The 23,225-nt window shown below is 50.7% G+C and overlaps 1 protein-coding gene across 2 annotated transcripts; it reads left to right on the plus strand.

Moving 5' to 3' along the window:
* The first annotated feature begins 1,550 nt into the window (after positions 1–1,550).
* BIN2 (bridging integrator 2) lies at positions 1,551–23,058 on the plus strand. Of its 2 annotated transcripts, none has more exons than XM_090051367.1 (13): positions 1,551–1,680; positions 4,864–4,944; positions 6,160–6,214; positions 8,093–8,187; positions 9,195–9,290; positions 9,652–9,759; positions 10,470–10,555; positions 15,306–15,381; positions 16,171–16,253; positions 17,378–19,064; positions 20,025–20,099; positions 20,723–20,818; positions 21,993–23,058. In XM_090051367.1, the coding sequence occupies exons 1-13, from the start codon at positions 1,603–1,605 to the stop codon at positions 22,101–22,103; spliced, it is 2,727 nt and encodes a 908-aa protein (XP_089907493.1). In that variant the 5' UTR covers positions 1,551–1,602; the 3' UTR covers positions 22,104–23,058. The 2 variants fall into 2 exon arrangements, with proteins under 2 accessions (XP_089907493.1, XP_089907494.1); XM_090051368.1 differs by having other exon boundaries at positions 20,723–20,780.
* Positions 23,059–23,225: the final 167 nt, after the last annotated feature.

The raw sequence follows: 23,225 nt of genomic DNA on the forward strand, positions 1-23,225 counted from the left end.
TTTCTCTCTTTTCTTTTCTTTTTTCCTGCTCAAAAAAGCTGGGTTCTGGTCTGGTGTTGTCTCTGGCCCTTTGGGGTATGTCTCTTCGCTTCTTGACCTCAGTTTACCCATCTGTAAAATGGGCAGTGGTACTGATGCAAACACTTTTGCAATCAGCTGTTGGAAAGCACTGCGTAAAAGCCAGAGGGTGGCATCCTGGAAGTGCCTGAACAGATGCTGGAGGAAAACTCACAAGCGGACGCCACCTGAGACTTCCAAACACTGTGCAGAACCGAAGCAAAAGGCAGCACCCAGTTAGGGCTCTTCCCCGGCCTTTCCATCAGTATGTTTGATCTCTCCTGTGCTGGTAGTACAGCTTTAAGCGGTTCTGTAACAGCAGGCTCTGAAACCAGCTGTTCCCAGACCTAAAGGCTTCATGCTGCCTAGCAGGGCTGTAACAGAAGGGAATGAGTAATATGCCCCGTTTGACTTGCTTCAACACTGGGGATTTCACAGTGGTCTCTCATCCAAGAGCCAACCGAGCCCAGGACTGCTTAGTTTCCAAGACCAAATGGGTTCAACCGGACATGGCGGCACAACCCCCAGTTTAAATATGACCTGGGGTCCAGCTCTATCTTTTGTGGGCCCAGTTGCTGATGCACTTCTAAGGCTCCCTGCATGTTCCTGTTTATCCCAGTAACTCCTGAAATGCAAAGGAAGCTGGAAGTTGTAAGCTGGAAATAAGTGTAGCTGCAAAACAGCCTAGTGGTCGTATCGGCAGGAAACGTGAGGAACGGCTCTCCGGTCCAGATAGACAGCCAGCTTGTGCGGAGGAGCTAAACTGGGCTTGGAGGGCTGTGCTGCGCTACAGCGCTTTCTGGCTGCCGCACAGTCATGATGCATAAACGGGGCCTATGGCAGCTCTCTACTAAACAAGACTCTGCAGTTATTACATAGTTCACACAAGGCAAGTAGCAAGGTGATTGTCCCTCCTTGAGTAAAAGGTCACTGGGAAGTGAAGGGCATCCATTTCCAGAAGTTTTCAGCTGCCACCACTCTAGTGACAGGCAGGAGCTGAGATCTGGTCCCAAAAGGCTTGTCCAAGGTAAGGTGGCACAGATGACATTATTCTCTCTTGGCTCCCAGTTCTCTTCTCCAATATGCCCCTGTTGCTATTATCACCCTGGTTCTGCCTTGGTTGCTAAGCATGTCCTAGGAGATCTGGTCGGGATGTGATTGGGGAACAAGACCCCAAGACCCTGCGGATGCTGGAGCTCACTCTGGGGCTTGTCTTAACCCGTTCACCAAATCTTCCCAAATGATTTCATTGATTATTTCCCCGTCAGCCCATTGCAAACCTCTCAAACACTTCATTCAAAAAGCGGGAGGGGAGATTGCACACTTTAACACCATCCACACCCCAGTACCTGAACACACACATACCCTTGCGCTTTGCCCAGAGTGGCAAGCCCTTGGGTGGTGGAAACAGAACCCGCCCAGCCCGGGTTGTTCAGCGGATGCCGAGCCTTGGTGACAGCTGACACTTTTCTAACTTCCTCCCGCAGCAAAACTTAAAACCGCAAGTTGACACTGCGAGCTGCAATTGCACGGTGAGCTGCAGCCATGGCAGAAGGCAAGACTGGAGGTGCCGGACTCTTTGCCAAGCAGGTCCAGAAGCGATTCAGCCGTGCCCAGGAGAAGGTACAGGCCGTGAGAGGCTGGAATAACCCTATGACTTGGCAAGGGATGCTAAGAGCGGGGCGTTCCTTCCAAAGTGCCCCAAAGATGCCTGGGAAACTGCAACCTAGCCCTGCGTAGCATGGGGAGCAGAGGAGAGATGGGAGGGGTTTTGAGCCCTGTGTTTTTGATGGGTTTCTCAAAACCTCAGAGTCTCTTGCAATCCTTATGGCAGTTGTAATATGAAAACTCTTACAAATCACGGTGCCGAGACGGTTGTTTTGATGACTCGAGGAGTGATGGCCTGCTCCCAGTGAACTGCATTGCACTGGTGGGAGCTGTGCGTAGGAAGCGCTTTCACCCAGAGGACGTGGCCCTTGGGGGATGGAGAGGTTTGGTCAGGGTTAACTTCACGTGGGGCACTGTGTCTGGTTCCAACAAGGGGCTTGGCGGGTGGCCTTCCTGGGATGGTCTCTGCGGAGCCGAGTCGTTTTTGTTTCCCTCCAAACCTTCTCGAAAGCAGAGGCTTGTCACTCAAAATGTCCCTGCCTTGGATGCCACTTGCTTGAGGGATGGTCGCCTCTGCGGGGTGGAAGGGCTGGGCAAAGCGGAACAAGGCAGGTGGGAAACTGGAGCTCTGGAGCCCATTTGGCTAACCTCCGCATGAACTGCACCAGGAAGAAGGGGGCCTGGGCTCAGGAAGTGGGCAGACACGAAGCTATTCTCTTCTGGTTTCAGTCGCCTCGTTTGCTTGTCTCTCTCGAGCACCGTGTCCCCGACAGCGTTTTGGCAGTGACTCCAATCTGGGAGTAAGTTGGCTCAAGCCCGCTCCATCTCTCCTCTGACCAACAGCTCAAAGGCTCTTTACCTAAATCTTTCACTTCCACGTCCTCGTGCTTGAAACTCACCCCAGAGCTCAAGGGCCGCCCTGTAGAAGCCCCTTAGGGACTGTTGCAAGCCGGTTCCCAATGCATGACGGCCTGCATATATATTTCCACGTGGGACCCTGACAAGGGGACGCTGGCATGAGGAGCCCTCTGGGTACCACTGCCAGGGAAATGCTTTATTTAGCTCTGATCGTGCCTGAGGTTTATTTCTGTGGAGGGGCATGGTCCTAAATTTCTAGAGAACGTGAGAACCTCTGAGCCTCATTGTATCAGCCTACTTCTCCCATGGCAATGGGTATTCCTAACCTGTCCTTGGGTGAATTATCTTTCCATTCAAAGTGCGGGTGGAGGTCCTGGGGGGAAGACCAGGGAAAGGAGACTTGCATTTGTTCTGTGGTGCCGCTGGAAGGCTCCACTCTCCTGCACTGACAGTCAGATGCTCAATCGCCGTCTCTCGCACCAGCGCCTGACTTGCACGTGTCCAAAACTCAGGGATCTGGAGAGTGATTCCTGGGTGCTTCTTTAGGCTGAAAATCACACACCCCTGCCCCAGCCTGGAAGCTGTCAAGAGCTGCTTGCAGGTTTTGCAGGTGGCAGGCAGAGCTGCTGGTCATCAGCTGCGGGCGCGTTGCATAGCTTTACGCCCCCAGGGCTCTCAAGTGTGAAAAGGTAGGTAGGTTCTTGCTGCTGTTCAACCACAATGTAAGCGAAGAGCTGTGAGCCCTTGAGAAAGTCAGGGTTATACTTGGCTGTGCAAACTGGGGATACTCACTCTGTCCTCCAAGGGAAAGAGAGGAGGGGGTTGGAAACAGCCCATGCAACTCCTGTGGACTGGATTCGGGCTCAGTGGCCCTTTCAGGGTTACCATCGAGCTAGATATGAAAAGAGACGGGTTCACGGATGCTTGCTGACTCGAAGAGGTGTGGGAATCCACGACGAGGGCATTTTCAGTTTACGACCTGGTGAGCTTCTGGGCACGCTCTTCAAAGACAGCCCGGATAACTGAGCACCACATTTAGGGCCCAAAGTTCACCCCTCCCCTCAGGTTTCCCCAAGATGACAGAGATGAAATGGCTTTGTCCTTGTGGGCTCAACGAGAAGGATAGGGATGACGGTCCCGGCTTGTTGCCAAGTTTGGGACATATTGCAGCCTCTTCCTGTCTGGGGACAGTGCAGTTGGAAATTCACCCTTCCTGTCTGCTGCTATGCAGGAGACAGGATGCCCTGTGGTTAGAGCACTTGCCTTGGAGACTGGGGAGACTTGACTTCAAGCCTGTGTTTCACCACAGAAGTCCTGTAGCTTCTGCTGTGAGGGAGTGCTCAGGATTCACGTATTTAAGACCATGCCGCTGGGATACTGGAGGCTGTATAAGTACTATGCGTCTGTAGCAATGGGGACATTGGGCCAAAGTGAGGATCAGTTGCATGTTTGTGGTGCGGGAGCCTCTCCCATTATACAGCTGCACATCGTTGAACAAGCAGGATGGACCATTACATAGAGCAGCTAGGGTCCGACTTCCTCCTCTGAGAGGTCTTCTGGTCCATCACAGAGACAACCAGGACAACCCTGGGAAACCATCCTTCCCACAGGCCACATCTCTTTGCACCTCTGCTTGGCCGACAGCCCCTCTCTTCACTTGTGGAGCGCCAGAGCGAGGGTGGGTTCAGCTCTGCGTGGAGTTTTTTTTTCTCTGCAAAGCAAAAAATGTGAAATTGTGTTGGCGTGTCATCTCCCCTGACTGGCGCAGACCTGCAGGTGGTTCAAGCAGGAGATGCGTATCTTCAAAGATCCCCTTACACTTGGATTTCTTCATCTAAACCCCCAGTACAACGTGTGTGTGTGTGTTTTTTAGAGGGGGCAGGTTGTTCTTGGTTTGGTTTGGTTTGGTTTGGTTTGGTTTGGTTTGGTTTAAATGCCCCAGGTCCAGCACCTCTAGCAGAATCGGTTGCAGAATCACTGGCTGAAATTTTCGGGCCAGTTCGAAAGAAGAGCAGATGAAAACGTTATCTGCTGGCCTGAGCATCTTGCAATGCCAAAACCTGGTAATGAAATTGCTTTTTCAAATTGGGAGGAGGAAATGATTTTAAAAATCATTAACCATGTCAATATTATTTATGCATTTTTGCATGAACGCCTATTAATATTGATGCTAATATTAGCATTAAAATTTCAATCGTACCTAGAAGTCCCAAATTAAACTTGGGCCCCTTTATGGTACTGGGGAGAGATTAACCTGTTCAAGTATGAAATCAGTTATAACGTGATTAACAGATAATAAAGGAGGATTTTTATGTGTTTATCTGTTTCTTCTTACCCCAGGTTTTGCAGAAACTGGGCAAAACAGTGGAAACTAAAGACGAGCAGTTTGAACAAAGTGCTTACAACTTCCAGCTGCAGCAGGTTGGGTCTGACTGAGGGGAAATAAGGCATAGAGCATGAATAGAAAGGGAGGGAGTGGGATCCTGAAAGATGCTGGGGGAGAGGGGCAGGGAATGAAGGAAGGTCTTATCACAGAATCATAGAAAATTAGAGTTGGAAGGGAGCTCAGGAGGTCACATCTAGTCCAACCCCCTGCTCCAAGCAGGACCAGCCCCAACTACATCATCCCAGGCAAAGCTTTGTCTAGCCAAGTCTTAAAAACCTGCAAGGATGGAGACTCCACCACCGCTCTGGGTAACCTGGTCCAGTGCTTCACCACCCTCCGAGTGAGAGTTTTTTCCTAATATCCAACCTCAACTTCCCTTGCTGCAATGTGAGCCCATTGCTCCTTGTTCTGGCATCTGCCCCCACTGAGAACAGCCCAGCTCCGTCCTCTTTGCAAACTCCCTGCAGGGAGTTGAGGGCTGCTATTAAATCCCCTCTGTCTTCTCTTCTCCAGACTAAATGAGGCCAGTTCCCTCAGCCTCTCCTCATCAGTCACGTGCCCCAGCACCCGAACCATTCTCATTGCCCTCCTCTGGACTCTCCAATGTGTCCACATCCTTTCTGTAGTGGAGGGCCCAAAACTGGACACAGGACTCCAGCTGTGGCCTCCCCGGTGCCGAACAGAGGGGAAGACTCACTTCCCTTGACCTGCTGGCAGCCCAGGATGCTGTTTGCTCTCTTGGCAACACAGGCACACTGCCGGCTCATATTGAGCTTCCCAGGCTTTTAAACAGGGCTGGTTTTAGGGCTGGAGAACCAGCACTCACAGCCTGGGGCTCCAAGAAACGAGATCCCCGCTAGGCTACATGAGAATGAATCCACACACACGTGGCTGGAAGCCCCCCCCATTGTAGCCTCCACCAGCTATCAGTCTGGCCCCAGCGAGAAGTGGCGGTCTGGGGTCCCCTGAAATGTGGGGCAAGGAGTAGGGGACAGACCCCAGGAGACGTGAGTCAGGGAGGCGAGGGACAGTGTGTATCTCCATACTGGGTGGCAGGGTGAGAGCCTGGTTCTCCTTCAGCCCATTTTTCTGGAAGCTCTTCCCTCTCCACCTCCGCGCGTGCGCTGGGGCATTCCCATGTGAGCAGCCGCTACCTGGCCCTTAGCAGCAGATGCAGCCAGCTCTGAGCATGAAGGGGAATAGGAGCAGGGAAAGGGCCAGAACAATAAAGCTCCCTTTTGCTTTTCCAGAATGAAGGCAACAAGCTCTACAAGGACCTGAAGACTTTCTTGAACGCTGTGAAAGGTAGCAGGCACTGCTTCTCCTGTCCAGAGCTTGCTTTGCAGCTTGCTTCCACACCGGGCTGCTGGCATGCCAGGTCGCCAGCTCCGAGCTTTGCGAATCAGTCCTTGCAAACTAGGCAACTGCATAAAAATCTGAAGGTCTATATTTTTAAATGACAATTTGACCAGGTTGTTTGGCACTTCTGAAACTTTTTCTTGTCACACCCAGGGCAGAATTTAAACCATTTTATTTTCCCACTGCTGTAAAATTAAAACCATGCTTTTATATGTGTGTATATATATATATGTATATGTATATGTATATGTATACACCCAAGATGCAGCAGCCTGAACAGGCAAAGACACCAGTTTGAGCCGCTCAGTTAACTAGCATATTTTGTTATCCAGCAGCCTCCATTCCTTGTGGTTGCCAGATAACAAAGCTTTTACTGTACTTGAATTGTTGCAGTTTCATTAGAAAAAAAGATCCAGGGACAGAGCAAGATGTCTTTTACTTAAAGTAGCCAGTCTATTTCCACTCTTTACTTCAAAGTGGATAAATCTTAGATCTTATATATATATAAAATGTGTGTGTGTATATGTGTATATATATATGTGTGTGTGTATATATATATACACATACATACAGACATATATATATATATATATATATATATGTCTGTATGTATGTATGTATATGTATATATATACACACACACACATAAATAAAAAGCTGAAATTTGCACATGACTCCAGGAGATAGAGCTTTAGGGCAAGCATCAGAGATGCCAAGACTCCTGTTAACTGGGCAGTGTCTGTCTTAAAGGGATACAGCCTTTTTTAGTAGCCTTCTTTTTCTAATCTCATCCTTCATACCAACTCCTTCCATGCCTTCAGACAATTTACCTCCTCTCTGCAAGCTAAGGATGCCAGGGGAGCCAGCTATATCCTGATCTGGCATCATCACCTCGCTCTCATCAATGGGGCTTGTGTTCAGTTTCCCAGGCGAGACAGGAAAGTACTGTCCCTTGTCATGAATGGGGACTGAAGCTCAGAGGTCAGCTCAGTGACAGGCATAAGGTCATGTAAGGAGTCTGTGGCACAGCTGAGAATCAAATCCACATGCCTCAAGTCTCAGTTCAGTGCCCAACCTCCCGCTCCCCCCCCGCCCAACCTCCGGCTACCTTCCCTTGACTCTTTCTGCCCGTGGCAGTGGTGGCCTTAGGGTTGTTGGGGCCCTGGGCAAGAGAGTCATTTGAGGTCCCTTAGAGGCTAAATTTTGATGACCTATAAGCAAGTTGGACATTTTTGGTTTCAATTTCACTTTGACCTCTCCATGAAACTGCAGTGAAAGCAGCTTAATATTCTTTGGGGAAATCAGAAAAATAATCAAGTGTTAAAATGCAAATTGAGCCACTTCCTTGCAAAAACTTCACCCCCAAAAAAGTGTGGGGCCCCGGGCGGTCTCCCAGTTTGCCCTCCCCTAAGGCGACTACTGCCCACGGGGAGGAGTCGTGAGCTTTTCAACGCCTAGTTATGGCCTCTATTTCAGCCAGGGGGTTCTGCCTCTAAATCCCTGTGGGTAGTTTGGATGGCCTTAATAGAAATGAATTTGTGAAACTCCCTTCTCCCCCTCAGCTTGTCTTGCTGGGGTCATCTGATCCCAGCGGTCTTTCCTGCCCAAGTGCCCGATGATCTGTAAGGTTCCTTCCAGCCCTTCACAACTATGAAACGAGGAGACCACCCACCTCCAACACCTCTGTCCAAGAGCAATACAGTTTTCCCTGGTCCCCCCCACCATATTCCCCGTGTCACAAGGTCCTAAGCCCGTGTCTTCAGGGAAGGAAGTATCATTATTCAGCGCATGGCCTCATGCTCTGTTCTGGGTTGGCTTTTCCAGTGATGCACGAAAGCTCCAAGAAAGTGGCAGAAACCCTGCAAGAAATTTATAGCGTGGACTGGGATGGTCATGAGGACTTGAAAGCTATCGCTGAGGTGAGAGGCTTGGGTAAAAGCAACCTGTGAACTGTCTGGTCTTTGTTTGCTGAAGAGAAAGGAATGGACGGCTTGGCGAGGGCGCCAGCCTACAGCTGGAGGGACCCGGGCTCAGAAATTGTTTTGCTGCTTGAGTTTGGTCAAGTCGCTTGGCCTCTCAGTTCTCTGTCTGTGAAATGGAGCTAAGAGCACAAGGGTGTGGCATACACATGCTCTGAAAGGATGCTGAAGTGCTGGATGTTGTGTCCAAACGGGTCTACAATAGCTAGCAGGAAGGGGAATGAAAAGAAATGTCTGCTCTGCTCATGACTGTCGCCTGCAGTGGGGCAGGGTCATGGATTATATTAGATACAGTAAGTTGTTTAACATTTTATACGGTGGTGTGGCCCTTGCCCATCACTGCCAGGGAGGGGCCCCTGAGAGCTTGGACTGGATAATTGGGTAGCACCAAGTTGGCTTTAAAGAATCTCAGCTCCGGACCTCTAGTTTCAGATAAAGGGGAGTTTTTGGCTAAACCCTCCCCTGTCAGTTTGACTCTATGATTTAACACACACCTTAACCTCTGCCCGGCCTCTTGGGGGACCATCCACTGGCAATGAAGCCTACAGCAATCAAGCCTCTGGCTTGAAAGGAGAAGCTGAAACACTGGTTGGATTTCTGAGGTGCCCCGAAGCTTTGGGAGTTCAGACCCTCACGTGCCTTTGGCTCTAAACACCTGGGACTGGGCTCCTCCCAGCTGCCCTCAGTAGTGGGGTAGAGCTGTTTTTTAATATTTGTCCAAGTGGAGGGCGGAGAGGGAAAGTAACTTGACCGTAGTCATGGGGAAAGCTGTGGCAGAGCAGGGTGAACAAAGCTTCCCTGAGTCCCAGGTCAGTGCTGTGTCTCCTGAGCTGGCTTTCCCCTTGCCCAAGCCTAGGTGACAAAGGGCCAAGGCTCCAACCAAGGCTGAGGCTTGTATATAATGACAGAGGTTTTAAAACACCCCATGGCTTTCTTCTGATATCCAGAGTAACAACCTCCTGTGGGAAGATTACGAGGAAAAACTTGCCGACCAGGCAGTGAGGCTGATGGAGAATTACCTGGCTCAGTTCAGTGAAATCAAGGTACTGTCCAAGGAAAAACATGCCCCATGTTTCTAAAGAAAAAAAAAACAGGCCTAGATGGTAGGAGGAGTTGGAGGAGGTGGCCCCCGGCCAAAGCCCACGGGGTGGGAAGGCCCTGGGGAAGAGATGCTAGCAGTGCTGCATGGTGAATGGTGGGAGATGAGGATACAAAGGGTGCTGGCAATGTCCTCTAAGCAGTCAGGGCTCAGGACAACAGGGCACATAGGGGTCCAGCACCCTATGGGAGGGCTGTGCATATAAGCTCGTAGGTGCAGAACAGCAGGAATTAGCCCCCTCGGGAACCAGTGGCTCATCCCTGCTCCCCTCCCAGCCTTCTCACATGTGCCTGGTGTTCAAACAGGAGCGCATTGCCAAGCGGGGGCGGAAGATAGTGGACTATGACAGTGCCAGACATCACCTGGAGGCACTGCAAAATGCCAAGAAGAAAGATGAAGCCAAGATCGCCAAGGTAAAGACAGCTCAGACCAGGTGCGAGCTGAGAGCGCTCCTGCAGGACTTAGTTCTTGCCTAGATGCATCTGGATTTGTCCTGGAAGCACTGCATTGCAGTCTCAAGGCATTTTACTTGGGTAGAAGAGTCGCTTAATAGCCTGCTAGGACAGGCAGATTCTGCCCCATAATTGCAGATGCCCTATGGTCTTGCTCTGACAATACTGGGCACATCTACGCATGCAATACATTCAGCTGAATATACGAGCTCAGTTTGAGCCAAAGTAAACTAATCCCGACATGACCATCCACACATGCACTTAAGTGCTGTCATTTACTGCAGTGTAGAAAAGTACCTGTGTCTGACGGGACTAGCCTACGCCAGAGTAAATTAATCTACGCACGAATTGCAGTGCATGTGTAGATCGCGATGCTTTACTGTGCATTAAATTAGACTCATGTGCAGTAAAGCGCACGTTCAGTTGTGCCCACTGAGGCCCAGACGAATCCCTGGGCCTTTAGGAAGAGTGAAGGAGGTTTGGTGTTGAAATGGATACCTGTCTCTGGGGCTGGCTCTTGCTGCCCAAGCTAGCACCCATCACCTCTAGCACCATGTTGTAACACTTAGCTGGGTTTCCTCATGCCCAGCAACTCTTGGCTTCTAGTTTTGTTAATTCCCCTCCGTGTTGCTATGGATTGTGGGACTGTGGGGTCCGTCTCTCCTATGCAGGCTGAAGAGGAGTTCAACAAGGCTCAGACTGTGTTTGAGGATCTTAACAAGGAACTTCGAGAAGAGCTGCCTGTTCTCTATAGCAGGTAACATCCGATCCAGGGCAGATAAGCCAGCCACACAACCACCCCACCGTCACCCTGTGTAATAGGACCGGTGTCCCAGGGGCGGCCGGGATGCCCCGTGGTGGCCATTCAGCTCCTGCCCTGCTCTGGCTCTAGGCACCCTCCCTTCATTCCTGCCTGCAACACCTCGACGTCCTTAGTAGAGTTTGGAAAGGGAGGCTGTCCCAGATGCTTAGAGCAAGCTCCACGCTGGCCTCCTGCCAGCAGGTCCCCACCGACCCTGCTGGACTTGCTTCAGTCCTTGCAGTTAGTTGGCCCTCCAGGTCCACACATGCCCCCAGGCCACTTGCTGCCTTATGGGCTAATTACAGCCTCCAACCACCCCGATAGCCATGCCCATGCCTCACAGATGCTAGCAATTAATCAGTTCAGCTCCCAGTCTCATGCCGTGTTTCGCCAGGCATCTATGCCCTTGCCAGTCACTGCCCCTGTGGCTGAGGGCCGCTGGTCCTACTCTCTGCTCTCTTAGGCTGTGGGTCCCTAACTGAGGCTCTGCCTATCTCAGCATTGGGTCCTTGACCCTGCCTCTCCCCTTTCTCAGGCTCTGGGTCCCTGACCCTTGTTAGGCTTCTGACCTCCCTCTCTGGCCCTCTGGGGCTATATAATGCAGCTTGTGCCCTGCCTCTGGCAGGCTCAAGCCTCACCGTACCTTTGTGGCACTACTGGGACCTCCTGACCCCCCGCTACAGTCCCAAACCCGGTAGACCGGTCAAAACAGCAAAACAAAACACAAGCACCCTGGCTGTACCACCAAATCCGTAGCTTACTGGCTGCACACCAAAACCACCTTCCTCCCGAGTCCCTGCTCCCTGCAAAGTCTCAGCTTCTTACTCTCCAGTTCCCATGTGTATCCAGATCTCAGTGAGTAATGCAGCTACAGCCCTCTCCCTACAGAGCTCTTCCCTCTGCAGCTTCCAGAGCCAGGTCCTGGCTTATATTTCTCTCAAGCCCTACACCCTTCCCATCGGGTGGCTTGCCTCCCTCTCATTGTAATGGGCAGCTTGTTGTTGCTACCCTGGCTCCTATAGCAGTGGCTGTCTTGCTTCCATAGGCTCTGTCCTATAGACTATCATTGTGCATGTAGCACAGCCATAAGCATTGATTGCACTCTCAGCTTCTGGCCTCCGACCACCCCTTCCTTTGTGGCTAACCTTCACTTGGCGGCCTGAGCAGTGCTTGCCCCTGTTTTTCTTTTTTAAAGCAAGGTGTAACAGGAAGCCTACAGCTCCTGTTATTTTAAGAGGGAAAAAGAAAGAAAAAACCCATTTCCTTGCATAGCAGAGTTCTGCTTGCCGTGGCCAGGGCAGTGGCAGAGAAGGATCAAAGCAGGTCTACAAAATGCTGCAAGGTGTGGGCTTAGTGAAAAGGGAACTGTTGTTCACCAAGTCCCAGATTAGTAGGAGGAGGGGACACTCATTGAAGTTAGGAGGAGACCAGTTTTAGGAAAAAAAATCAAGAAGTCCTTTTTTACATGGTGCATAGCTCACTTGTGGAACTTGTTGCCACAGGAGGTTGTGGAGGCAGAGAGTATGGCCAGGTTCAAAAAGGGACTAGACCAGTAGTTCTCAACCATTTTAAACTTCAGACACCCTTCATTAGATTCGTGGTACCTTCGGTTAAACTCAAGGCACCACTTAGAAAATGCTGGCTCTTCGTTTTTTGGTCTTTTTTTGACCATAGAAAAAATAATAGAGCAATTTTTTCTGTTGCAAAGAACTCAGCAGGGCAGAATGTTTTTTTTTTTAACACTGCAGATTCCTATGCGAAAGCTCAAGTGTGCAAACGTGATACACAAGATAAACCCAAGCAGTATTAATGCTGCATGACACCCTTGAAAGAATCGCAAGGCATCCCCCTGTGCTGCAGCACCCTGTTGAGAAGCGCTGAACTGGACAAACTCATGGATGATAGATCCATTGGTTGTGTCTACTGACGTCCCTAAAGCAATGCTGAGGGATACCGGGGGAGGGTATTACAAGGGATCACTTTAAAGATACCCTGTTTGCATGCTCATCCTCTAAAGCATCTGCTCCTACCACCATTGGAAATGGGACACTGGGCTGGGCAGACAACGGGTCTGAAGTAGTATGGCACTTATGTTCCTGTGGGTACAGAAGGACACAGAAAGATAGCTGAGGAATGACTTCCTCTTCCCTTTTCACTGAAGTGATATGCTTGTCTGCAGAACAGTCGAATGCAGGGTCAGCATCTGCAGTGGTGGAAAATACAAATGATCTTTGACCCAGGCAACTGGCTTCAATTCTGAGTCACTTACTGCAGCTGCTGATTAAAAAAAGCAAATTCACGCCGCTTAAAAAAAGCCAAAACCCAAATGAATGAGAAACACAAATCCACCCAGTTGTCCTGCCAATGACATTACAGCATCTCTGATCCCACCTGCCATATTATGGTAGAGGTGAAATGTTTTATTAGGCCAACAAGATTTTTGCAAATCAATGTCTTTAATTGCGAGCTTTCAGGCACAAACACCCTTCACCAGGCATTGGAGAAAAGATTGAAAATGTTCTCTTGGGTAGAAATGGAAGTTCATATTTCATAGGATTTGACAGAGGAGTCAATAGACGGAAAATTCGTCTGGGCAGGCAGACCTTAGGCTCTCTTGAGAGCTTCTGTAATGATGCAAATTAACTTGAACACAGGCAGGAGCAGGATCTCACGTTTCAGGTGGTCATAGTTGCTTCCTCCTTGGGGAAAAAAAAAATGAGGATTGCATTTTTAAAAAACGGCCAAAATTCGGTATTTTCCATGTGTCAGGTATCAAGGTTATGGCCGTATTGGTCCTTGGGAAGGGGCTTGGGTTGGAAAGGTTGGATGAATCATGGCCACTAGATGGAAGCAGGGTTTCAGGAACAAGAGGCCACTGTCATCCCTGGTGCCTGGCAGGTTACTTTCAGTTCGGTCCCATTCTGCATTTCTTTATTGCAACAAGCAGCACTACAGGGGTGACTTCAGTGAGGCAAAACTGTCGGCTCCGTGGGGTAGAGAGCAGAAAGCGGCTTTGCCTGCCAGTTCCCACCCTGCCCCACCATTTCCTCGGAGTAGAAGAGGACGCACTGTTGCTCCTTTTCATTTGCAAGCCGTTGGATGCCAACAGAACTGGTGCACAGAGCAGCCCAGGGAAAGCTCAGCCCTCAGACAGCGGTGGCTGAGGGCAGTGTGAAAATTTGGTGCCATGTGGGTGAAAGCAGCCTATGCGACAGTGCTGTTTCACAAGTTTGGGAGGTTTTGCAACTTGTTTTTCTGCTCAGGGCAGGGATGGAAACAACCCTTTTGAACATTTGTACAAAGCAGGAGTGTGTTGGAATGGCGGCTTCGCTGGCCAGGTCAGGCTGGGTCTCTTTCCTCCTAGCTCCCCCTCCCCTGGCCTGAAAAAAATCTTCCTAGGCAAATCTTTGTCAAAACTGATGCCAGTTTTTTTGCTGAACATTTTGCTTTCAACAAAATGACACTTACTTTTTTGGACCAAAACCCCCATTTTGTGGGACAGCTTCCAGCTAGCCGTGGGATCTGGGTTCTGCGCCTGGCTTTTCCATGTGTTTGCTGTATGCAAATCGTTGAATTGCTTTGTGCCTCGGTTTCCCCATCTATAAAATGAAGATGAGATCTTTCTAGGGTCTCACTCTGGTGTCAGTCCTATCACATCCAATGATAGAAAAGGTGGGCTGGCAGGGCCCTCTGGAGTTCACAACCAGTCCAGCCCTCTGCTCACGGCAGGATCATCCCTATCTAAACCAGTCCAGGCACCTCTTCCTAAAACTACACAATCAATGCTAGCGTGCAACAAGGCACATTTCCCAAAAGCACCCGAACCCGCCCGAGGTAAAGCAGGGGGACGAGGGCTATCAGCATCCCGCTGCTGCAAAGGTAGTTAAAATGCAATATTAACAAACCTCCCCACCCACTCTCCCAGCTGGAGACCGTTCTAAACTCAGTCTTGAATATGGGGAATTAAACCAGAACGGTGCAACGTGTCGCTTATTTCTGCCCACCTGCCAGCTCCATTCGCACAATTTGCTTAAATAAAAAAGGGAAGCAGAGTGTGCGAGCTCATACGCTGCTCAGAAAATGTCCTGTTCCTCTAATCATTTGAGGTCACGCGGGTGGTGACTTATATAGAAACCTGCAGAGCTAGGACAGGGCCTCCCCTCCTTCGGAGAGTCCGGATGCCTGGCTTCCAGTCCCAGCTCTGTCGCATACCCATAAATCACTTCACCTCTGTTCGTGTGCCTCAGTTTCACCATATGAATGACTACAGCCATGCCTAACCATCAGAATCCTGAAGAGGCAGTGATTTATATTCCCTACATAAAAGGGGCTCCGGCCCTGCAGAAGATTAGCATTGCCATTCGTTTTTATGCATTTATTTATTGTGAAGGACCGGATCTGATCACCTATTCTGATGCTCTGAATATAGTACATGCCGTACAATCTTGCCACTCTCTTCTGCATTAAAACCAGGCCTTCTGCTGGAGTAATAACATATCTTTATTTAAAAAAAAAAAAAAAGACATCCAGTCTTGATTTCAAGTCCTGGAGGCTCTAGCCCATCCCCGCAGAAGCTGCGCCAATGGTTAATTACCCAATCAGGGCTGCAAACTGTTCTCTTAAATTCTTCCACCTTCTGTTCCTTTCACTGCGTGACACAACTTCAGTTTGTGAGGGGTATTTTTGTTTCCCCCCTTTCAAACAGCCGGATTGCTTGCTACGTGACCATCTTCCAGAACATTTCCAATTTAAGAGACATCTTCTACAAGGAAATGAGCAAGGTGAGACACTGATCCTTTCAAATACGTGCCTTGTTAAATGCTGCTCTAAAGCTTTATTAAGAGCTGTTCCTTCAAGCAGTAGCAGTAATCTTCTGTCCCTGCCACCTAGATGATCAGGAAGGTTAAAACCCTCCGGATTTGCCCTGGGGATATTGCAGGTGGTTGTGTCCCTTTTCAATGATGCCAAAAGGATCAGTATAATATTGCTCTATTTTTGCTGGTAACCCGTGCTGGTAGCACGGCCCAGTGCTGTGAGCACACTTTTCATAGGTTCATTTACAGACCTTTCAGACTCGAAGAGACTAGGGGGTCATCCCCCAGTGGGACCTCCTGAATAACACCAGTCCTGGAATTTCTTCCAGTCCCGCTTGTCCTGAGCCCAATATCCCGTGCTAGACTCAAGCCACTCTTCCAGAAAAAGCATTTTGATCATAGCAAAAGGTCGAGAATGTCCTGTCCCACTGGGTCATTTTGGGCAAGGATTCATCAATCTCAACGTTAAAAATGCAGGGGATCCCATTGGAACTGAACCTCCAGCCACTGGCACGGGTGATTCGTCTCTGGTCCCTAGTTACAGGGAAAGTTGAGCTTAAGGAACCCACCAGAAGCCGCTTTCTGCCTAGAGCTCTCCAGATTGTGTGCGTGAAGATGGTGGTTTGGACTGGGGGGGAGTCGGTGGCCAAAGAGCCTCACGGAGGGACCACACAGATGCCTGATCTTTGAGAGCAGGAAGAAGAGCCAGCCAGGGAGCACAGGGTCTGATGCTTGCTTCTCTCTCACTGCTTTCAGCTGAACCATGACCTCTACGACGTGATGGGCAAGCTGGAAAAGCAGCACTCCAGCAAGGTCTTCATCATCAAGGGAGTGTCAAGGTAAAGGGCTGTCTAGTTCCCTTGGGAGGGAAGCTCTAGAAGGGCCCAAGCTCTCCAAGGTCTGACTCTCTGTATTGAATCACAAGTAAATTTCTCAAAAGTGCCCAAAACACTTAAGTCCTGTGGGCTTTCAGTGACCCCTCAGCTCCTAAGTCCCTTAAGCCCTTTTGGAAAGTGTATCCTAATATTTCAGACCTTGGTGGTCCCAAGTGCCTTCTTTTTTAATTCACCTAAAGAAAATGCTGCAAATATCAGAAGGAGAATGACACTGATGATCGCAGCTCAAGCTTGGAGCAACTTGAAGCAACTCAAGCTGACATTTTCAAAACCAGCTAATGGTTTCAGCTGATGCTTCCCATTTTTTGGGTCTCCGCGTTGAAGTTCTTCAGTGGGGCTCAGTTCGTAAGCAGGGCTGAGCATTTACTCTCTGAAAATCAAGGCCTTTCAATGTCTCTTCAACTTGCTAGTCGCTTGTAAGGCCTGGCCTCTCTCACCAAGGCGGGTGCCACTGATCCCCATCCAGCTCCTGGAAATAGAAACCCTGGTGATTGTACCTGCCTTGACAAAGGTGTTTTGACTTGGATGCTATTATTCCTGGAAAGTTTAGAGACATTTAGCTAGGTATATTTGCTTCACAGGATCTCAGAAAACCCATTCAAAAACCCAGCCTCCTGAGAGGGCACATTCAGTTTTCATCCCCTGTAGATGTGACTGCTCAGTACTGCGTACATATAACCATCTCCATCCATAACCCCCTTCCCCTAGGCCCCGCTGTGCCCAGCCCAGAAAAATTAAGCTTGTTTTAGTTTCAGTGTACAGAACTGACTCCTTTTGTCTTAAAACAGAGGCATGTCATTCAGCTGGAGAGAGCTCAGGTTCAGTGCCTGGAAGTTGCCGAGATAATTGTCACATAGCAATCCCTGATGTATAGTGTTCAAGCAGATGAAAAGAAATATGTATCTTGCTGATCTACTGTTGGTTTCCTTGGGACACACTCTTGTTCAGGGAAGGGGGTGCTAGATGATGCTGTATCCAGGTGGGAAGTGCAAGGTCTCTAAATCTGTGACAGCTCCGTGTCTCCCCTAGAAAGAGCAAATCCAATCACTGTCCCTCCCTCTTTGCAGTAACAGGCGCTCGCTCGTCATCTCCTCTCCCGTGAGCCCTCCTGTTTCATTCATGTCCCTGGGAAACACTGTAGATGGGATCCCAAAGACTCCTCTTGGTGGTTTATCGGGCAACAAGAGAGAATCCGTGTCCTCTGTGGGCAGCGAAGTCCAGGCTGAGATCCCTTTATCTCCTCCTGCCGAGTTATCACATAGCAAGAGAGAATCCACATCAGCAGCGGAGGTGGAATCTGTGTCCTCTAGCGGCAGCGAGGTCCAGGCTGAGATGCACCAGGACACAGCAGAAGACAGAGGTAACAAGAAAGACTCCACGCTGGCAGCAGACGTGGAGGCCGTGTCCTCTAGCAGCAGCGAGGTCCAGGCTGAGATATCTCTGTCTCCTCCTGCTGTACCATCATGTAAGCAGAGGGAATCCACATCAACAGAAGAGGTGGAGGCCGTGTCCTCCAGCAGCAGCAGCGAGGTCCAGGCTGAGATACCTCCATCTCCTGCTGTACCATCGTATAAGCAGAGGGAATCGGCATCGGCAACAGAGGTGGAGGCCGTGTCTTCCAGCAGCAGCAGCGAGGTCCAGGCTGAGATACCTCTGTCTCTTCCCGCTGTACCATCGTGTAAGCAGAGGGAATCGGCATCGGCAACAGAGGTGGAGGCCGTGTCCTCTAGCAGCAGCAGTGAGGTCCAGGCTGAGATACCTCTGTCTCTTCCCGCTGTACCATCGTGTAAGCAGAGAGAATTGGCATCGGCAACAGAGGTGGAGGCCATGTCTTCCAGCGGCAGCAGCGAGGTCCAGGCTGAGATACCTCTGTCTCTTCCCGCTGTACCATCGTGTAAGCAGAGAGAATCGGCATCGGCAACAGAGGTGGAGGCCATGTCTTCCAGCGGCAGCAGCGAGGTCCAGGCTGAGATACCTCTGTCTCTTCCCGCTGTACCATCGTGTAAGCAGAGAGAATCGGCATCGGCAACAGAGGTGGAGGCTGTGTCCTCCAGCAGCAGCAGTGAGGTCCAGGCTGAGATACCTCCATCTCCCGCTGTACCACCACGTAACCAGAGGGAGTCCACATCATTAGCAGAGCTGGAGTTCACATCTTCTGGTGCCAGCAAAACCCAAGATGAAAACCAATCAGACAAAGCCACCAGAGCTCCAGAAAGGCTGCTCCAGGGAGTTGAAGACCTTGCAGCAGCCATGGTTGCCACCATCTTATCCGAAGCTGTGGCTGAGGCTGTGGGGAAAGCTAAAAAGCCGCCTCCCGCTGACATAGCCCCAGCTCTTAAAAGCCCCGAGTCCAGCACTTGTGAGTTGGAAGGGATAGGTGAATGCTTAGCCCTCCAAGACGGCAATGAAACCTCATCTCCTCAAGACCCCTTGGCCTCTGAACTGAGAAAAGAGGCCGAGCATTTGGAAGATGGCCAACACCAAGTGACCAACGAGGCATTGGGTCAGCCAGTGAATCAGACAGCCTGCGGCAAGGGCTTGGTTTGCCTTGAAAATGCCGTGAATGCTCCCAGCGAAGATACTCCACCTCCCAGCACCGGTGACTCCCGTCCGCTGAAAGCAGAGGGACCCGCTGATGGCAGCCAGCCTTGGCAGATGTCAGACACTGAGCGGGAGGCTTGTCCATCCAGCGGGGAGGCTGAGGCTTGCAGCACCAGTGAGGGGACAGATGAAGAACTCAATGTTTCCTCACAGGTAAGTGGAACTCAGGCAAGAGGCTATCATGGCTTGCTAGCAGGGGCGGTGGCACAAGGATTTGGTTGTCAAGGGTGGGAGTGAAGGGAAATCCACTGCACAACTATCCAGTCTACTTCAGTGTGGTGTTAATGGACAGGTGCACTGAGAATCATAGACAATGAGGGCGGGAAGGGACCTCAGGAGGCCACATCTAGTCCAACCCCCTGCTCCAAGCAGGACCAGCCCCAACTACATCATCCCAGCCAAGGTTTTGTCTACCCGGGTCTTAAAAACCTCCAAGGATGGAGATGCCAGCACCGCTCTGGGGAACCTGTTCCAGTGCTTCATCACCCGCCAAATGAGGGAGTTTTTCCTAACATCCGACCTAAATTTCCCTTGCTGCCCATTGCATTGCTCCTTGCCACTGAGAATAGCCCAGCTCCATGCTCTCTGGAACCGCCCTGCGGGGAGTTCAAGCCTGCCATCAAATCCCCCCCAGTCTTCTCTTTAAGACGAGGGGATGTAGAGCCAAGTCCCAGGCATTTCTCCAGCTCCTGAGATGCATCTTCCCTGCTCAGCCAGCTGAGGAAAACGAACAGCGCCCAACAACGAGGAACCAGCGGCTCGGTGAAGTGCACTCCCTGCTACACTGCTTTCCTGGGGCGAATGGGAAAAATATTTGCTAAATGAGGCTGATTTCCTCTGCCTTTGTCTAAACCCTGTTATGTTTGGCCAGACATGTAAGGTGTGTCAGGAAAACCCCATTGTCCAAACAAACAGCAGGGCCATCCTTTGTCACTGCTGCAGATGAGAGCCTGGCACTTCCCGGCTTAATTGTCTGTGGGGCCTCCAGGGCTTTTGCTGCTATATCACTGGGGCTTCTTACACATGCACACCTATTCACCCCCACGCCCCCCCCCATGATTGTTCAGCGGCATTCATTGTCCGGAAGATCATTGAATGTCCTTCTGATTTCAGGTTGTGCTTGCTTTCACCCCTGATGGCAAAACAAGCAGTGGCGGCAGTGAGCTGCCCCCAGGCTTCCTGTTCAAGGTAAGACACTGGGGTCCTCTCCTGTGACGCGGGGCTGGGAGTCAGGAGACCCGGGGCTCTACACACTGGCCAGCTGTGTGTCCCTAGGAAGTCTCTTCTCCCCGTGCCTCTGCTTCCCCTCGCACCTCTGCCTTGCCTGTTGTCTGCTACCAGCTCTTCAGGGCCATCGTGACGTTGGCACTGATCCATTTTAAGCAGGTTGATGTTATCAGCTCCTAAAAGCAAAATCCAGCCAGGAGGTCCCTAGTACCTTTTGGTGGTCTCTTCAATGCCAAAGACCAGATTCTGGACCTTGGCTGGGGGCTTTTTCATCGCTGCTAAGGGAAATATGTTCTATGGGCTACATGCTCCTTCAGGGGCACATTTTTCACGGACATCAATATCCTCCATAATTTACAGCTGTGGTTCTTACCAGCACCCTCAGGCTGATTGCAGACATGTGTGCTGCATCCTGCGGCGGGCTATGAGAAGGGTCTACTGACTGAACAACGGCACAGGGTCTGGCACATGGCCCCCGTGACATGCCGTACGCATCTAAGCTCTCCCCAGTGATGCTACCAGGGATGCAAACTGGGGGTTATGGGGGGAGGACCTCCTCACTAGTGTCATCCTTCCCATGCCAGGCTCAAGCCATCCAAGCTCACACATCGGGCGACGAGAACCACCTGCAGTTCGGGGAAGGTGAGATCATTCTGGTGGTGTCGGACTCGCAGGCCCAGGTACGGTGGGGGCGTGCATTGTAGCGGCAGATGCATGATTGAAGCACAACAGGAATGACTGCGTAGACCCAGCTAATGAAGTTGTGATCAAGCATTAGGTTGTAGTGGGTGGGGGCAGCTTGGGGACACTTCAGTCTGGCTGCTCAAGCCGGTTTCCGTGCTGTTGGACGAGAACAGCATGAGAACGGGGAAGTCATAGGGTAACAGAGGGACATCTGTGATCGCCAGAGCAATGGGAAGCAGGGAGTGGTGGTGTACTTTCAGACCTATTACAGAATCTGTGCCTGAAGATGTCACGCTGGAGACTTCTCTAAGGAAACCTGGCATTAGAGTATGCTTTGCCAGTAACTTGAGTCACCCACCTTGGTTATCTCAAGTACTCTGGCCTCTGAGATACCACCCCTCCACTCTGCTGGCTCTGTCTCTGGCTGATGCTGGCTAGGATTGGGACAGGGCTCAGCTTTAGGGGCAGGTTGGAGGTGGGCGGGGGACTTTGCAGACTGTTTTCAGCGAAACTTCCCAAGGGAGACTTTTCAGAGCAGCTTCCCTTATTGCACAGTTTGTTAGGGCCACACACTGATTCTCTGGGGATTTCCAGTCCAGCCCCTGTGACTCTCACCCTGAGGGATGCTCCACTGCTCCAAGGCAGGAGACTTGGGGCCTTTGGCTGTGGCTGCTCCATTCAGATCAGGACGTCCGATCCCTTCATAACTTGACAGTGATCCAGGCAGCTCTGGCAGTTGTAGTTATGACCCTGTTCCAGGCAGCATATGCTTTAGGGAGCTGTAATTAGGCCATAAACTGAGGGAGGGGACCCAGGATGTCTTGGGAATTTCCTGTTGGTGACTAACACCCACCTGGGACATGGCTCGATCCTCTTGCAATCTTGGAGTGAGTAAGGGTTGGTGTATGTGGGGACTTGACTGCAACTCGGCCTTAATAGCTGTGTGAGCGACACATGGTGAAACGGCTCCGGCAGGAGCAAGCTCCGTTCCAGGATGCCTTGCAGACTGGTGGTTCGGATGCTCATGGGAGAGCCGGGGGAATCAAATCCATGACCTGACCTGGGCAATCGCTGTGCGATGGAGAGAAGGGGCTCGCCTCATGACTGAATGGCAGATAGGACACCTGGCTTCCAAAATAGTTCTGACATGAGCTTGCTTTTCCTTCCTAGGAGGAAGGATGGTTGATGGGCTTCAAGGAGAGTGACTGGAACAAGAACCCTGGACAAGTACAGAGAGGAACTTTTCCCCGGGACGTCATCAAACTGGTTTCCTCGGACTGAGTCCAGTGCAGCAGCGTTGGTTAGGGTAGAGCAGGAAGTGGGACCTTCTTATGCACCTTACAGCACGTAACTTTATGCCACCGTACCAAAGATAGCATTGCCACACACAGCAACTTCAGACCATCCAACTGATACCGGGCGGGGGGAGGAAGGGGGGAGACTCTGTCTCTCGATAGGAGATGAAGAGCAGGTTGGAATTCATGGGGCTGGTGTGACGACGAACAAGCTCGGGTACAAGTCTGGGGGACCCGTTACCAGTGCCCTTAAAAATAAACTGAAATGTCAATCCCCAGTGCTGTCGATAAGAAGGAATTTGTCGTCACAAGAGATTTGGAAAAATAAACTGAAGCAGTGGTTGAAAACACTGGCACAACAAGGAGCATTTGATTCCTTGCTGTTCAGAAACACCCCTGAGTTTCGGCTCAAGCGCAGGACACGCATGGTTAACATTAAATGACACCAGGTGAAGTATATGGGGTTACTCACCGGCTTAGTTTTAAGCACATTGGCTTCAGTGCTTTGCTGGTTTCGGGGCCTTTAGTATATTAGAGTACAGCTTCAGTGACGTCTCCTCTTTGCAAGCCAGGTCAGCCCATGGCTCTTGGTGATGACTCGTGGCATTGAGACTTGCTCAGACCTCTGTGGCTGAGAATCCAGGTCTGATTTTCTGACCGTGCCACGGGTCATACAGTTCATTCGGGCCAAATACACAAGAGATCTGCTCTCCTTTCTCAGCTCCACCACGACCTTCTCTCTGCTGCACGCCAGTTTAGCTGTGACCAAACCCAATGCGTGTGATAAGGGCTGGTTCCTAGTGAGTGGCCTTGACGTCTTGTAGCTCTGGGAAGGAGCACCAAGAAGAGATGGTACTAAACCCACAGTGGCTTCCTGCTGGGTGCATTTTCACCCTGATTTTCACTCCCTGATTTATTAATAAAGATGCCAAGCTAAATCCCCCCAGCCTCTGCGTGTGGTGTGGCCCCTGGGGTGTGAAAAGGTCTTGCTGGTCTAGCGGCTTGTGGATTCTGCCGCATCTCTTACCTGCCCACAAAGAGTTAACCAGGAAAGGGCTTTCTGATGACTGTGCCTTTATCATTAAGGCAGCAAAACTGGAAAGGTGAG

This window comes from Crocodylus siamensis, chromosome 6 (assembly GCF_052110815.1).
Source record: "Crocodylus siamensis isolate JL-2025a chromosome 6, ASM5211081v1, whole genome shotgun sequence".
In the NCBI taxonomy this organism is placed as follows: Eukaryota; Metazoa; Chordata; order Crocodylia; family Crocodylidae; genus Crocodylus; species Crocodylus siamensis.

Excerpts from the sequence above, each read along its gene's own strand:
- BIN2 (XM_090051367.1), top strand. The coding sequence starts at position 1,603 with ATGGCAGAAGGCAAGACTGGAGGTGCCGGACTCTTTGCCAAGCAGGTC. Across the intron at positions 6,215-8,092 it reads TTTCTTGAACGCTGTGAAAG|TGATGCACGAAAGCTCCAAG; the intron begins GTAGCAGGCACT and ends TGGCTTTTCCAG. Across the intron at positions 9,760-10,469 it reads ATGAAGCCAAGATCGCCAAG|GCTGAAGAGGAGTTCAACAA; the intron begins GTAAAGACAGCT and ends TCTCCTATGCAG.